At 39.7% G+C, this 14,997-nt stretch overlaps 3 protein-coding genes across 3 annotated transcripts; 1 reads left to right on the forward strand and 2 right to left on the reverse strand.

The window, feature by feature from the left end:
- Positions 1-5,380: 5,380 nt before the first annotated feature.
- On the reverse strand, positions 5,381-6,345 carry RB195_005785 (uncharacterized protein; the record flags this gene model as incomplete). The annotated part of the gene is made up of 5 exons (XM_064178516.1): positions 5,381-5,445; positions 5,498-5,519; positions 5,609-5,658; positions 6,019-6,083; positions 6,296-6,345. The coding sequence occupies 5 exons, from the start codon at positions 6,343-6,345 to the stop codon at positions 5,381-5,383; spliced, it is 252 nt and encodes an 83-aa protein (XP_064035555.1).
- Positions 6,346-8,620: 2,275 nt separating this feature from the next.
- On the forward strand, positions 8,621-8,896 carry RB195_005786 (uncharacterized protein; the record flags this gene model as incomplete). The annotated part of the gene is made up of 1 exon (XM_064178517.1): positions 8,621-8,896. The coding sequence occupies one exon, from the start codon at positions 8,621-8,623 to the stop codon at positions 8,894-8,896; it is 276 nt and encodes a 91-aa protein (XP_064035556.1).
- A 990-nt stretch (positions 8,897-9,886) lies between these two features.
- RB195_005787 (uncharacterized protein) lies at positions 9,887-11,533 on the reverse strand (the record flags this gene model as incomplete). Its single annotated transcript, XM_013442254.2, has 5 exons — positions 9,887-9,957; positions 10,027-10,045; positions 10,126-10,178; positions 10,494-10,567; positions 11,484-11,533. The coding sequence occupies 5 exons, from the start codon at positions 11,531-11,533 to the stop codon at positions 9,887-9,889; spliced, it is 267 nt and encodes an 88-aa protein (XP_013297708.2).
- Between the last annotated feature and the right edge of the window lie 3,464 nt (positions 11,534-14,997).

Consider the following 14,997-nt stretch of genomic DNA (forward strand, 5'->3'; position numbering starts at 1 on the left):
AGGATTTCAAGAGATGACCATGGATAGCAATGGTAAAACGAAAAATGTTGAAATGTAAAGCAGCGAAGATTTGTTTTCGTAGGCGACCAACTGCGATCTGAGTTGTATGGATCCACCTTTTTCCTAATCGCACTTCTTAAGCAGAATCGTGTCGTTTAATTCCTTAAAAGCACAGGGCATATCGGCGATTGGCAAAAAGAAGGATGAAAAAATTGCACGCAATGTGGTGAAAACAGGTTTTATGTGTGCATTCGCGTTGCGTTTTTGTTATATGTATGTGCACATTTTTAATATTTGTGCAGTACGTGTGTATATTGTATGGTAGTGTGGCATTGTGTATGTACGTAGTGTTATATGTTGCAAATATGTGCACATTTTCTTATTTATCCTCTAGAGCGACTCAGTCACTTAGAGAAAAGTAGCTAAAAGATCCGATTTTATACTAGTTTATTCAAAATCAAATCAATCAATTATTCAAAATGGTCTGATTACTGGGAAAAGAGCACGGCATCGCAAACGAAATGACGGGGAGAGATTGGAAACGCTCCAATTTATATTCTAACGAATTAATGACACTTAGAATTACATTACGGAAATACTGCTGGCGCCTCACGTACGGCACCGGCTCACTTATGGATTGAGGGTTTCGCGGTATTCTTTTTAGCTTTTTTTTCGAAGCTGAGCGTGACAAGTGTGGACATGAGCAGCGCTGGGTATGGGATGAATGCGTGTAGGATTTTGGGTGTTCTTTTACGCGATGATAGCCAGGCTACAGACGAGGAACTCGTTAGCTTCGAGCATTAAGGACTTCCTTCGTGTTGTTCGTTCGTGAACAGTTTATTGCATTGCCCCACTTTGAAGCAGAATGTTCTCTTCCTTTGCTGGAGATGCTGGTGAGAATAAGGGTAAAATCGACCAGAAAATACTGGTAAATAGCTGAAAGTTTGATAGTTAACAGTTCCGAGGGTAATTTTCCACGACAGTCTCGTTTGGATTGAGTGCCATCTGATAGAAGAAATTGGAAAACGAGCCATTTAGCTGTCGTCTAAAAAAACCTATCTGAAGAAAACCTTTTAATGTGGTGGAGGAATAAGGCTCTAACAAAAATCTTATCAAGAACTCCTCCCTCAAAAAAATTAAAGAAAATCTAATACTATCTAGGAAACTTGGAGATTTAATGCATATATTGTTTTACTGAAATCCAAAAAACGGACACAGCAGGTGAAGTCTCAGAAGGTTCGAAATGTTACTAAAGACAAACCAAAATCCACCATCATCCACGAGCCAAACATTTGGTGTACGGTATCGAGACTAGGCAAGAGGGGCAATTCTCCCCTCAGATTTACGACAAACAGCAAAAGTGATGCAATTTCGCACCGAAAGCAGACTACTGCGCAACCTCGGAAAGTGCATGGACGGCTCGTTTAAAGGTATCTTCGCTCGTTTGAAGAAATCTTCGTTAAATATGCACACTTAGGAAAAACACTTGCTAGCCATTCTGACAGCCGAGCAGTTAGCTAGTGCTAGGAATGTAATAGAAAATCTTTGAGAGGAAAGAATTTTTCAAATTTGTACGGTTTCCGTTCTTATGAGCGCCCCAGCACCTGAAGAAATGTATCGTTCGGGAACTGTTATCGTCTTTTTTCTCCCCAGAGGGCAATATTTGCTATATATTAAACTTGAAAAGAGATGAATCTTTTTTCGGAATTCGCACTGTATTCCATCGTGAAGAAAGAGCACCTAATAGAATTGGGAGAGTGCGGTACCAGAAGTAATTCTTCTTTGTTGAATCTATTACAGTGTATTTCTCATAAATTTCATTCGCACTCGACGCAATAATGACGCATTCCAGAAAACCTACGTAATAACATAAAAAGACAAAACGAATAAGAAACCGAAATAGAATTTCGTAAGTAATACATATTTTATCCGAGTGGAACAGTTTTGAAGCGTGCTATTTTTTGACCGTCACCAGACATGGAAAAGCGCAATTCCATCCTTCAGTGCCCACTCCATCTTCTGTCCTACTCTAATCGAATGCGCGAGCGGTCGTCCGAGCAAACATAAGTACTGTCACCTATATATTAACAATTCTGTATAAGACCAATTCGTCTTCAGATCATAGAACTTTGACAAAATCTTCCTTTAATCATCAAATTCTTCGCTCGCATTTATTTGGAAAGTTGGATCAGAACTCGAATTTTGACTTATTCAACTGTTTTCAGTAACATTCTTTTAAAATAAGATTAAACGTGTGATTGCAACAGTTTTCTTTCAAAGCTTCCTTGAGAAATTGTTCTTTGTGTTTTCCTTCGGAGCTCACCGACGGAGTGAATTATTCATTTTTGTCCCGATTGCGTAACTTCCTAGCGACAACAACTAAAGGTAGCATACCACAAATCTGACGTGATGAATCCGAGGGAAAAGGTAGAGTTGGGGTTGTAGATTGTAGGGTCTGAGGTGGTTCCTCTCATCTCTCCCTAATCGTCGTAATAAGCGGCGTGGATGACGACGTTTTTTCTAGCGACGATTGCACTTTAACGTGCCACCCTTGGGCACGTGCCGCGTCCACATGCGACTGGTCGAAGATCCTAATGTCTTTTCTTCCGGTTATTTAAGTAAAACCAATGAATAAGCTGCTGAGCAGACCGAAACGTTTACACAGAAGAGCGTTCTAACATACGTCGTAGGAATAAAAGTGGCTTCCACAACGTTCTTTCAAGATGATCAAGGAGACATAAGCGGAACCATCGGAACGGAACCAGCGGAGCCAATCCTACAATATACAACCCCATCTCTAGCTTTTCTCGCGAATTCTTTCATCTTGTTAGGTTCGTGAGATGCTGTCTTTGTCGAAAAAATTAAAATTGCCAAGATTGAAGTCTAAAAACAAGAAAGAAATAAATTGTTAGCTAAAGAGAAAAAAATAATGGCATGTCATAATGGGATGTCTAGAAAGAAAGTGCACATTTGAACACTATAATTCTTTTTGATACCTTTGAGACGTATGTTACTTTAGAAGACGATTAATTTTTTGTGTTCTGGAATTTCAGATTCACATAATTCTCATTCAAAACGTTTTCTTATAATCGATGGAAAAGCGTTAGAATGACGAGAACAAAGCCTTTAAGACCAGCCGAGATATTTTGAGACACATTCAGGAACTAGCTGGAAGCGGTCCATACACGCCTGATATGTAAGCAGCATGAGCACGGATAGAGCACCTGTGCCATTTACAGTACTCCTCCGCCGCTGGTGCGCCGCACATTGACTATGTTCTCTCGACAAAGACTGAGATTCAGAAGAGTGACCAAGTGTTGGGGTCAACAGTCGATTCAGCTCTCTATTTCAAGCACCAGAAGCTGACGATCCGCAACCCGACTGGAGTGCCGTTCATTTTTTAGCAATGAATCCCACAATTCAACGATTATGTTACAGTAACCGTACGTGTGTTCGTTTGGGTAGCCATCGGTATCATTCTTAAAACATTTGTGCCAAAGTTTGTGTGAAAAAACACATCCATGCATCCAGTTTTTAGTTAGTATCCCGTTTTGCTGACCGAGGAGTGCAGCAATATCTTGTCTGTACGCCATGTGAATTTGATTCTTGAGGTTGTTATCAGGAAACTGTGTTAAGCGGGATCTTTTCGAGATAGATCATCTGGACATTCCTGAAAATTCCTTCGTTTATTTATTAGGCTTTTTCCAAGCACTTATGGTTAATGAAAGCTATCTGTTGCATGTGAAAGCAGTAATTTTTATCTCTACACTAATATCGCAGCACTCAATGCTAATAGTTCCATTTCTTCATTAAAATCACAGTGCAGTAGTTTTTGCGGAACCACAATGCAGTAGTTTTTGCGCAAGAACGGGGAACAATAGGATCTTCGACGAGCCCAGATGGGCTTCAGCCGTTTTTTCTAAGATTCAGAGGACGTTCAGAGTACGCACGCAAAACAGATTAATTTATTTCACCGCTGTGTAGGAACGTTTAAAGGCATCATTTCACGAATCTGAGGTGGTACGGATTTCAGGTGTAGTATTCGTATACGGGACGTCTAATTCAGTAAGTAAAGGCGAAATACGGCTTCATTTGTTTTGGCAAAACAGATTAATTTAATTTTTTACATAAAAAAAAAGGAGGAACCCCCGCTCCATAGTCCCCATCCCGTAGGAACGTTTAAATGAGGAAGGGGAATGACGTTATGCGAAAGCAATTCTTGATTTCATAATTATAATATATCTCCAACTATGGTAGTTATAGGGTAATTATGTTTAATATGTGGAATGAGTACAGTGAGGGGGCGCTCTGTACAAAAATTAAAGAAGAAGAGATAAAAGATGAGAGAGATGATGAGAGTCGAAGTACCGCTATGCCTTTGCGTTAAAATGACAAGCGGGGATCAGCATGAATTCTCATCGATCGCTGCAAAATTCGGCATAGGACACTAATTCGCTTTAGGATCTCAAGGAAAAGAAATTTTCGCAGTTGAAAATTCTACTGGGAAACGGTCCTTGATGAACACTAGGTGTTCTGAGATAGTGGAGACTGTAAAGACCCCGTCAGGACTCTTTTTTAGTTATGGTTGAAATGACACATCTGTAATGAAATCTCATGAAAAATGTTTGTCCTTTACCATTCCAGACGTTAGGTTGAGAAAGTTTATAAGTTTAAGAAGGAAACAAGACATAGATAGACAGAAAAATAAAAAGCATAATTTCTGCAAGTTTATACATGAGTTCTACTTCCGAATTTTTTGAATTTTCGAAAATTCAAATCCTCGATTACTATTACCACGTTTTCGAAATTCCAAACGAATCTTCCAGTTTTTCTTTCACATTAGAAGGCTTATCCAATTTTCCTGTCATATTTCGAGTTTCGTGGAACACTGCGATGAGATTACGATGAGATAAGGTCGATAGAACTCATTTCTTGCCAAGATTTGCGGTGTTTTTTCTTTTCCGCGGTCTGCACAGTACGCAATATTATTCATGAATAGGTACAGATGGATCCCATTAAAACGAGATCGCCGGGATTCATTTTGTGTCCGGGGTGTCTCTATAGTCCAGACAGCACATACATATATCTCGCAATTTATGTAATTCAAAAATACAAGGAGTGGCACCGTGTGTTGGGAAGCCCTTGTTGCTCTCTCTTACACATTCTATTTTTGAAATCCTTGGAAAAATTTCTACTTTCATACCAATAGAGATGTCAGTGAAAAGTCGAACATGCAGTTCTGAAGTGTAAAAAGATTGCAAGGCAAATCCAAAAGCTTTATTTAAGTCTACATGATAAGTGGACATGAAAACTTGGCGTATTTTTGCGTATCTACATATGTTAGGAGCTACTCGTGTCACCCTTGAAGTAGGAGAAACTCCTAGACCTTGTGAGAACTCTTCTTCTTCTGCGCTGCCTTCTTGCGGTTCTTGAATGGGATGAGTCCTGAAAGTAGTTGTCTTACGAGTGCACTAAGAATAAAGCAGTGCACACTCACCGTAGGCGTATGGATACCCGTACTGAAAAATGTGTATTAGAAAGGTCAGAGGAATGTGAAACACTACTTTTGTTGGATTTTGAGCTTTCTTAATGAAGCGCCAAAACTCACCCCATAGAATAGAGGAGCTGCCGCTGCAACTGCAGGAAAATGCCCACCAGCTGAAAAATGGTAGCAATCAGTGATAGGATGCATTTCTTCTTGTTGTCAAAACATAGTCCACGAAACAAAAAAAAGGAAGAAGAAAGAGGAGAAAAGAAAGACATCCAAGCCAAGGGTTGATTCTCTCCACTAGCAGTGTTTTTCGATAACATCATTTTAAAAATGATATGCTGGTAGGAATAACAAAAGAAAGGGGCATATGTTCGCTTTGAAGACACAATAGTTACTCAATGCATGAAATTTATTTTGTGTGTATTACATTTTTTGTATTGATGTCTCTATTTTCAGATTAACCTTTGTGGTTCGGCATTTTCTGAACACTAGATATTATTGTGAACTAAGATGAAGCATCCACTCACGAAATTCATGCCCGTGTCCGTGACCATGTCCATGTTCGTGGTAAAATTCACTGCTCGCCTCGGACCTGATGTATGAATCTGTGTATCTTGCAAATGTTTACAAATGCTTTGCGATTGTGTGAGCGAAGCCAGCCGTTCATGTTTGGTCTGCTAATTTAACTTGCACTGTTGGCTATCCATTGCACATTCATCAAACTTAGGCGCAACGATAAGTCTGGTTGCTCGAACTGACTTAATGAAAGTTTAACAAGGTCCCATATTTTTCACATTGACTCACCACTGCGCAGAAGCGAATAGGAAGGCGAAAAGGATGTACAAGCGATTCATCACGAACTTGATGACTTCTGCCCAATGCGCTCATATATATACTTCCACCTCATTTTCGATTTATAAGGTGAGGTCCTTAAAAAGTCCTAAGTAGACCTGAAATTCTGGATTTAAAATATGACGCCTTCATTATAAGTCACTTTTCATTGTGTCGAAATAAGTTCTAGCCATAAAGTGCACAAAAATTAAGAGAACAACACATCGAAGAACAGAGAGCAGAAGTGGTGTTGTTCGAAAAAATCTCGCTGAAAATGTTTGTTTGCATTTTCAAATGAAGGATCCGTCTATAGTTTTCTCTTTGGGATCAGAAATAAATAATAGAGCAGACCGGAATGGAGATAGCATTTTTTGAAATCTCTTTTAGAGTTTAGCCTTGGCAATGGGGTTATTAAATGAAACTAACGGCAATGAAACTTGAAGGGATATGGAAAAGAAATCAAACAGAGTTCGTCAGCGGAATTTGAGATTCTTCCGCTTTGTATCGGAGATCTTTGTTTACCGATGGAGGTCTCCGGAGATAAAATCAGTACCCGTTTGATAAGTAGTCTTCAAATAGTCTTAAGCCAAGTAACAGTAACTTATAGCAATATAACATCCCTAGGCTCTCCTAATATCTTTTCTTCTCAGCGGAATGAATCTCATTGGCGGCCAGGTTCGAGTGATTTCAATCGGATACACGTTATGCGTTTGGTACATACGTTCTTTCTCTTTTCAGCACGTACTTCATCTTTTGTTCGCTCTGCATCAATCGAAGTTGTTTTGTACCCGAGCAGGTGAACATATGAGACATCGGACGCTTATTTAACGTAATTGTGTGGTACTTCTAAACGATGGAAAGGATAAAGGGTATCTGGCTTTAATCAACCCGCTTTGGATACGCCCCCACGTTCACTTTAATTCAGAATTGTTTGAGGTGTGTGACTGGCCTATACAATGACTTGCGGTGGCTAGCCGATGTGTCAAGTCAGTGTTTTTATCCTCTCAGACAAGTCTGGTACCAGTTTATCGAACCCGGAGGGATGAAGGGCTTGGTGAGCACTAGGACGGATTCGAACCTCCGATCGATCGTACAGGAAGCGGAACCTCTAACCGTTACACTACACCGCAACCGTTCACATGCAGAGGACGTGAACTCCGGTTCGTGAGTTCGTAGGCAGCTACAACCGCTGACAACAACAATAAGGACGCTTTCTATGATGAACTCAATGATGTCTAAGATACCCAGCAAACAAGTGGTCATTGTCAGAACTGACAAGAATGCGAAGATGGGATTTGAGTGAGAGTCCAATGTGCTAGGAAAATGGGACTGTCCAGAGGAACGCACGTCGGTAACTGAGTGGTCGCTCTATGTGAACAGACGGACATCATCATCTAAGAGCAATCATCGACGCAACACGTGTTATCAAAAGAGCAGCACAAGCAAAAGATGAGAACTCTCGAACTTCAGCTCAACTACGTCCTGACAAAGAACATATCTCAGTCAGATATTCGGAAATCTAGAGCTGCTTGGAACGTCGCTTCCGACTCCAACCAGCGTCCACTTCTTCTCATCTTCAGAATACGGTTCTACTATAGAAACCGAAGAATTCCTCTCCAACCGAAAATCAACATGGCAGGTCTAAAAGACGAAGGATATCCAACGAAATTCCCCCAACGTGTGTCTGCTCGTGTTAAAATACGGACCAGAAAGAATCTTTGGAAACCAGGTTTCTTCCAAAGTGGATCCAGAACGCTGCAAGGGAAACGCTCCAGGTACTATTGCCGCGAAAGAAGCTTGCCTTTGTATCTGCGGAAACAAAATCCACATATAATTCTTTATGTGTCGCTCGCAGTACTGGCGACTAGAGCAGAAAAAAGCGTCTTAGAAATAAGTTGCGTCGACAACTGCAAAGAGACCGCAAAACAATTGGACGTCAAGAGCGAAGGAGTTTAATAAGGCGTGGGTGGGCAAAAACCGGCGGAAAGCCTACGCCTTACTGAAACAGTATAGCGGCAAGATGAAAAGATGTTCTCCTGTCCTCAAACTGCCGATGGATGACCAACCCTCCCATGTCCGAGGGATCATTTCAAGACCTTGTTGAACCGGCAAGCGCTGTGAGCTTCTCAACTTTACCAGGTTAATAGACCGACATATGCGGTTAACGAGTAACCAGCGACCGAGTCGGAGGTTCTGATCCGAATCTAAAGACGAAAATTTTGAGATCTGGCGGGGGCGACGGAATTAGCGCAGAAATGCTGAAATATCTTCTTCCGTCTTGTATTCGTGAGATGACGGATGACGAAGATCATCCGTTCGATATGGATAGACGAAAGGATACCTGACTCCTTTCGTTTTGGAGGAGAAGAGGATTATCCCGGACAGGTTATTCAAACATGGGAAGAAACCACACGAGACGAGCAAGCTAGTTGTCGTTCTGGCCGATCTACTATTGACTGGGTGCTCATCATCGGGAAATTGATTGAAATGTGTCAGCGGTACTCAAACAAAGTTAAAGCCAACGCAATTGGTTTTCTTGGGCTTTTAGTCGCTTTCGACTCTATAAAATATTAAAATCATATTCTTTTGTTTCTAGATGAGAAGTAAAATGTAACCTGAAGGATTTCTTCTATCTATTGTGAGATCCTGCACTCATTGAATGATAAAGTATCCAACGACTGTTCACACTGTCTAAGATGATTTTTCATCAATCACGTCCCGTCCGATTTGACATGGTGGGATGAAAATGAAGCGACTTAGTGCACTGGACAGATGTTTATTTGCAGGACGTTTTCCCGTTACTTCCGTTTGTATGAGTGTAAAAGCGGCGTTTTATGTGTCAGATTCCTTACGTTCCTGCTACGTTATCCGCCGCAAGGTTTTCTTCAAGCATGTTAGACGAAACTGAAGGAAACGGCACAACAGTTCGCCTTGAAGCTCGCTTTCTTGGATTTGTTTCTTTTACTAGCACTTTTTTGCATTAAAGTGAATGGCACCAGCTCCATTTTCAATTTGTCGGAACGAAAGAATGGCTCACTTGCTCAATCTCATGTTGCAGTTCATGTAACTCGAGAGCATCGAAGATTTTTTACTCTCTGATTGAAATAGTCTTTCTAAGCCACGAATATGTTTGTTTCACTACTAATGAAATATCTGGGATAAAAACACTGATGCAGAGTCTCTTAGACATAATTGTATGATGACTATTACAGAGATCAGGTGCGGTTTGTAAGATTTGGGTTCGTCCACATTTTGGGAGCAGCGTTATAGAGCAGGAGCGCGGGGTGAAAGAAGCAGACACCGATATCCTTTTTCGAATATGAGGAAATACGAATGAAATTATGATATGAAAATGTGGCAAATAAAATGGATGAAAAAAATATGAATATGAAAGGAACTGAGAATGCAAGTCTTGCTAGTCGAGCATATAACTCAGTGAGTTGGAAAGGTGAGCACACGATTTCAATGGAGTTTCATTCAAGACTACATTGACAGACAGACATGAAAACGCATTTGTTTACGTCTAAGAAGCGATTCGTGTCACCACTGAGGTAGGAGGTGCTCCTAAATCTTGTGCGAGCCCTTCCTTCTGCGTGCTGCCCTCTTGCGATTCTTAAATGGGATAAGACCATAGCCTGAAAGCAGAACTTATTTTATGGTTTTATTTTTAGTATCGAGGCTGAAATAAAGCAATATGCACTCACCGTAGTATGGGTACCCGTACTGAAAAAAGCTGTGTTAGAAAAGTCAGAACGACATTCTTATTATGATCTGAGATCTCAGAATGGAATACCAATGCTCACCCCGTAGTAGAACAGAGGAGCTGCTGCTGCCACTGCGGGAAAACGTTTAGCAGCTGAAAAACGATGATGACCAGGGATACGATGTTCTTATTGTTCCTTATAAAGCATAGAACTCAAGGTATCACAAAGATAGGCCGCATAACAGATTTGAGCATAGATTTGCGTTACTCTATCATAAAGTATTCCTTTGGCAGCCCTAAAGATTGTGTGTTGATAAGAGTAACAAAAGAGGAACGGAACCTATTTTTGCTTCTTTGTTGAGTTGCTCAATGTGTTTGTGAGCGTGACTTTTTTTATTTTCCTTTCATCTTTCAGCATTCCAAGAAAATGAGTATTGTGATGGATTTAGATGAAACTTTGCGACTCACGAAAGTGATGTCCGTTTCCGTGTCCACCGTGTTCCTGTTCATGGTCAAATTCACTCTCACTGCTTGCTTTGCACCTGAGTTTTAATCTCTTGAATAAGAAACTTCTTAAGGATTTTCTTTTTTACATTGTGGACATCTGATTTGAGACCATTGAACTTTTTACGGTTTTTTTGGATGCTCGCGGATATATGCCAGCAATGCTCACGAGACTGTGCGACTAAAGTTTGCATAACAAGGTAACATTGCTCGTACCAAGCGTGAATAATTGTTGTGTCGTCCTGAATGTTATTATCGTTTGAATTGAGGTTTGATCTACTAATCCAACTTGCTCTTCTGGCCAAAAAATAAAGAAAAGAAGAGTACAGAATTATTTCTATCACATCTTCATTGAGTTCCCACTATATTGCTAAAGGAATACTCACTTCGTTTGACATAGATGTAAGGTTTATGCACTAAACGAGAACTGAGTGGCTCATCCTGGTAATTTACAAAATGATCATTTTCTTTTCCACTGGATTACATTGACATTTGGGTCGTCTATTCAAGTGGAAGCTACGCTGCGTATAAGGGGGTTTGACCCTCGGAAGCACGTGAAATTCAGTTTGAATTTCTAGTGAGAAATTCAGTTAGGTATTTAGATTTTGTTCGGGTCGATTCGTTTGTATACACCACTAGGTTAATATATTTAAAAATTTTGCTATTGTAATCTCTTGTTGGACAAATATTTATATCATAATAACATTAATAAGAAATTCATTATACTAGCTTTACCCGATGTCAATCATCAATAAAATTCCAGCCTAGAAACTTTAATATTTTTGATTCAGTGGATTCAGTATAAGTGACTGAATGATGTCTAAATGGATGGTGAGGATTAAGGGTAAGATAAAATGACAAGTACATGCGTTTTGAAGGGCAAGCACTCCAGAGGTTAGGCACGCATTTGTGTGAACATCTATTCAAAAGTTCATATTTTTCACATCAACCTACCACTGCGCAATGGTGAGTAGTACGGCAATAAGAATGTACAAGCGGTTCATCGTGAGTTTGATGGCTTCGAATGCAAAATGAGCTCATATTTATACTCCCTTCTCATAATCATTTTCTGTCTAATTTTTCCTACAAAAAGTTATAGGAAAACCTGAAATTCTAGATTTAATATGTGATTTTCCCACTCTAAGTCATTTTTTATTTTGTGGGTATACGTTTTCATTCTGAAGTGGACAAAAATCAACTGGAAAACAGTTCGAGGAGCAATGAGCAGATAGATTTGGTTCTGGAATAATCTGCTTAGGAAATTTCGCTTGTGTCGTGACACCAGTGCTATTCCTCGCTTGCTGATTTCTCCAAAAAATAAATAATCGGACAGAGTTGAGAGCACGGTGCTTTTTCGATCCAAATATGTACATATATTCCTAAAAATGAAACTTTTACTAAATTATTTTCAAGATTTAAGATTTAAAAAAAAACTTTTTCTTCCATGATTCAGATTTAAGACTCAGAATAAGGGTTTGAAATAAGGATGTAATCATGTACATATGATGATATTATGGAACAGAAAAATAAACCAGAGTTGTAATGATGAGTGATGCCTTTTTTCTTTTGCAGATTCTATGAATTTAATGAAACACTGGGAAGCCTACTCAATTATAGTTCTTTTAACCATTTTCCCTCTACTTAACCCTTTCAACAAATCTATAGTGAGATCAATTCTTGCAAGAAGAGTCGATCCCAGAAGTGAGTTCGAAACTACGGAATTTTGCATTCTCAGAGAAACAGATCCCCTTGCATCTGATATTTGTCATTTTCATTATATTTACTGCATTTTTTCTCGTGTTTCACAAAAATTGCAAACTTTACTAAGAATTTTCTTGGATCCAGATTAAGTGGGAGACCAAATCATACGTAAAGGTTTAAGTGTACGCTTGTTTTCTTGAGCCATTATTCAAAAAATGTTAGCTGATTTCAATCGTTCAACTCCTGCTAGAAGAGAACTTTCTGAAATTTTGACTTCTGGACAAGACTTTGCATACTTCTGGTTTCTAGCATTGTGTAGTGGGGAGGAGGAAGAAATTTTCTCAGTCAGAATTCTTATTGTCACTGTTGAGAACATTTCCATTCTTCCAAAAGTTACATGAGAATTGTCTGAGAGTTTTGAAGTAGAATAACCCTTCTTGTGTCGAGAAAAGGATAATTTTTCTCCAAAGTACACATTGAGGCTGTTTACGTTCTTCTCAACCTAACGAAATTCACACCAATTGAGCAGTTTGGTCGTTCATGTTGCCGTCATTAAAATCACGTGTATGTCGGCAGAAACTAGATAATGTTGAGTAGTTGGTGTGTTCAATGCTGTTTACAGTTTTCTTTTGCTGTGAAAAAATTTCAGTTCCATCAGAGATTGAACCAATTGCGTGTCCTGTGATTGTTGCGTATAAGTAGTCTAAAAAGAATGATTTAGTGGACAAGAGGCTCTGCTCTGTAAACTTTTCAGCGGATTATGTTCTCCATGCTTGATCTCCCTGATGGTTGTGACATCCCGGTCATAACCTTTGTAACATCTGGTGAGGTTGGTTAGAGTAATGTTGTTTATGCCAATTTACACTTTACACCACGTGTTAGCATCGAGAAGTCGAAGATGTTACGAGGATACAGTGACGTCGCCTGTGTGTTATGTTGCCTCGAAGCATGCAAGCGAATTTATCGAACTCCGTTTTGGTATGCACTGTACCTGATTTCCATTATATTAGGTGTCTTCTAATTGAGATATTTGAATAACTCTGTGCATTAGCGCAAAACGTATGCCCGCTATTCGTTGTACGTTCACATTCGATGTGACATGCGACAACATTATGCACGCACTCTCAGCTTTGTTGCGATCCAACTTTGTTCCTGTGAAGAACTCACGAGAATTGATACCGAGAATCACTTCGAAGCTGTCTACGAATCTTCTAGTAAATTTCTAATTTATAAGAAAGAAAAAGTTCTGAGGAAACTCAAATTTGTTTGTCTTACGGCAGTACTTTTTTGAAACGTTTAGCTTATCGAAGATTTTCCAACTAGATTGGATGCAAAACGTTTTTGATAACAATTATAGGCATTAACCGACATCAATACATGTTATATATTATCTAAAAGGCTAAAGCCGTACTTCAGACTTTCTGTGGTGTTCGCTTCGCTCCCCTTGATAAATTCATCGAAGAAAATTCATAGTAGTGGCTTTTTCTGTAGAATTACAACACCGCTACTAACTTGTGTCCCAAAATCCGTCGCCGACGGATTAATCCGTCGCAAACCGTCGGAATTCTTGGAAGTGGCCAAAATTAAATTTTGCAAGTACCATTCGAAAGTAAATGAGCTGCTCATTCCAAATATACTTCGAGAATTTACTTTTGACAAATGTGTGGCCTGAAAGCGGGCAAAGTTTCCTCAAGCCCCGTTAATTACTTTCACACCTCCGCAATCCTGCCATTGGCATATCCCGCGGATAATCACCATGGAAGGAAGGGGTGTTCATCGGATTTCCGCTTATTTCTCGAAATTGGACAAAATGTTTATTACATCCGTAATCAGGAGGTTATTTAGAGCATTTTGGTACCCCACATCATATGTTGGTTCGAAATTTCCATTCTCTTCAGAAATTCACGAAAGTGCTTCATCAAAGATTAATAAAAAGCCATACTTTCCAAGCTGTGAAAAATCTTCGAAATTTATCAGCAAACAACTTGTACTTGACAATAGTTTATATTGTAAGTTTCTAGCTTTGAAAATGTCTAGTTTTTCCAGTGTCAAACTTACAACATTACTCTATTTCGCTATTTGGTCCAATTTTTGAACAGCTGTCAACAGCTTAGAATGAACGCTTAAGTCTCGCGATTCGGTACTTGCCTAGAACTCTCCTTCCCTTACGAGAAGTGAATAAGGCGCTAACTTTGGATGAGAGCTAGACGTGGTTTTCGAGTCACCAAATTGGAGAAAATTTCGTCTCTTTTCACAAAACAGAAATTTTTGCAGCCTCTATGAATTTTTTCAGCACCTCAAATACCCGGTTCTTCTCACAAAAAGACGCTCTTTCGAATGATGTTGAATTTACTTTTATTTACAAACTTCAGAATTTCAACACTGACTCCGCCCTCTTATAAGGCAGGCGATATTCTATAGCTGGAATGGTTATCGCGGCCCAGGCACGGTCTGCCAGGCATCTGCCACCTTCGCTAGGTGACTCCTCTGGCGATTCGGCGTCACAGAAAGACAATAATGTTCCAACATAAATGAACGGTGACGAGAATTCACCCTCACCTAGAGTCACCTATCGAAGGTGTGAGATGCCTGGCAGACCGTGCCTGGGCCGCGATAACCATTCCAGCTATAGAATATCGCCTGTCCTATAAGAGGGCGGAGTCAGTGTTGAAATTTTGAAGTTTGTAAATAAAAGTGAATTCAACATCATTCGAAAGAGCGTCTTTTGTGAGAAGAACCGGGTATTTGAGGTACTGAAAAAATTCAT

This window comes from Necator americanus, chromosome I, assembly GCF_031761385.1.
Source record: "Necator americanus strain Aroian chromosome I, whole genome shotgun sequence".
In the NCBI taxonomy this organism is placed as follows: domain Eukaryota; kingdom Metazoa; phylum Nematoda; class Chromadorea; order Rhabditida; family Ancylostomatidae; genus Necator; species Necator americanus.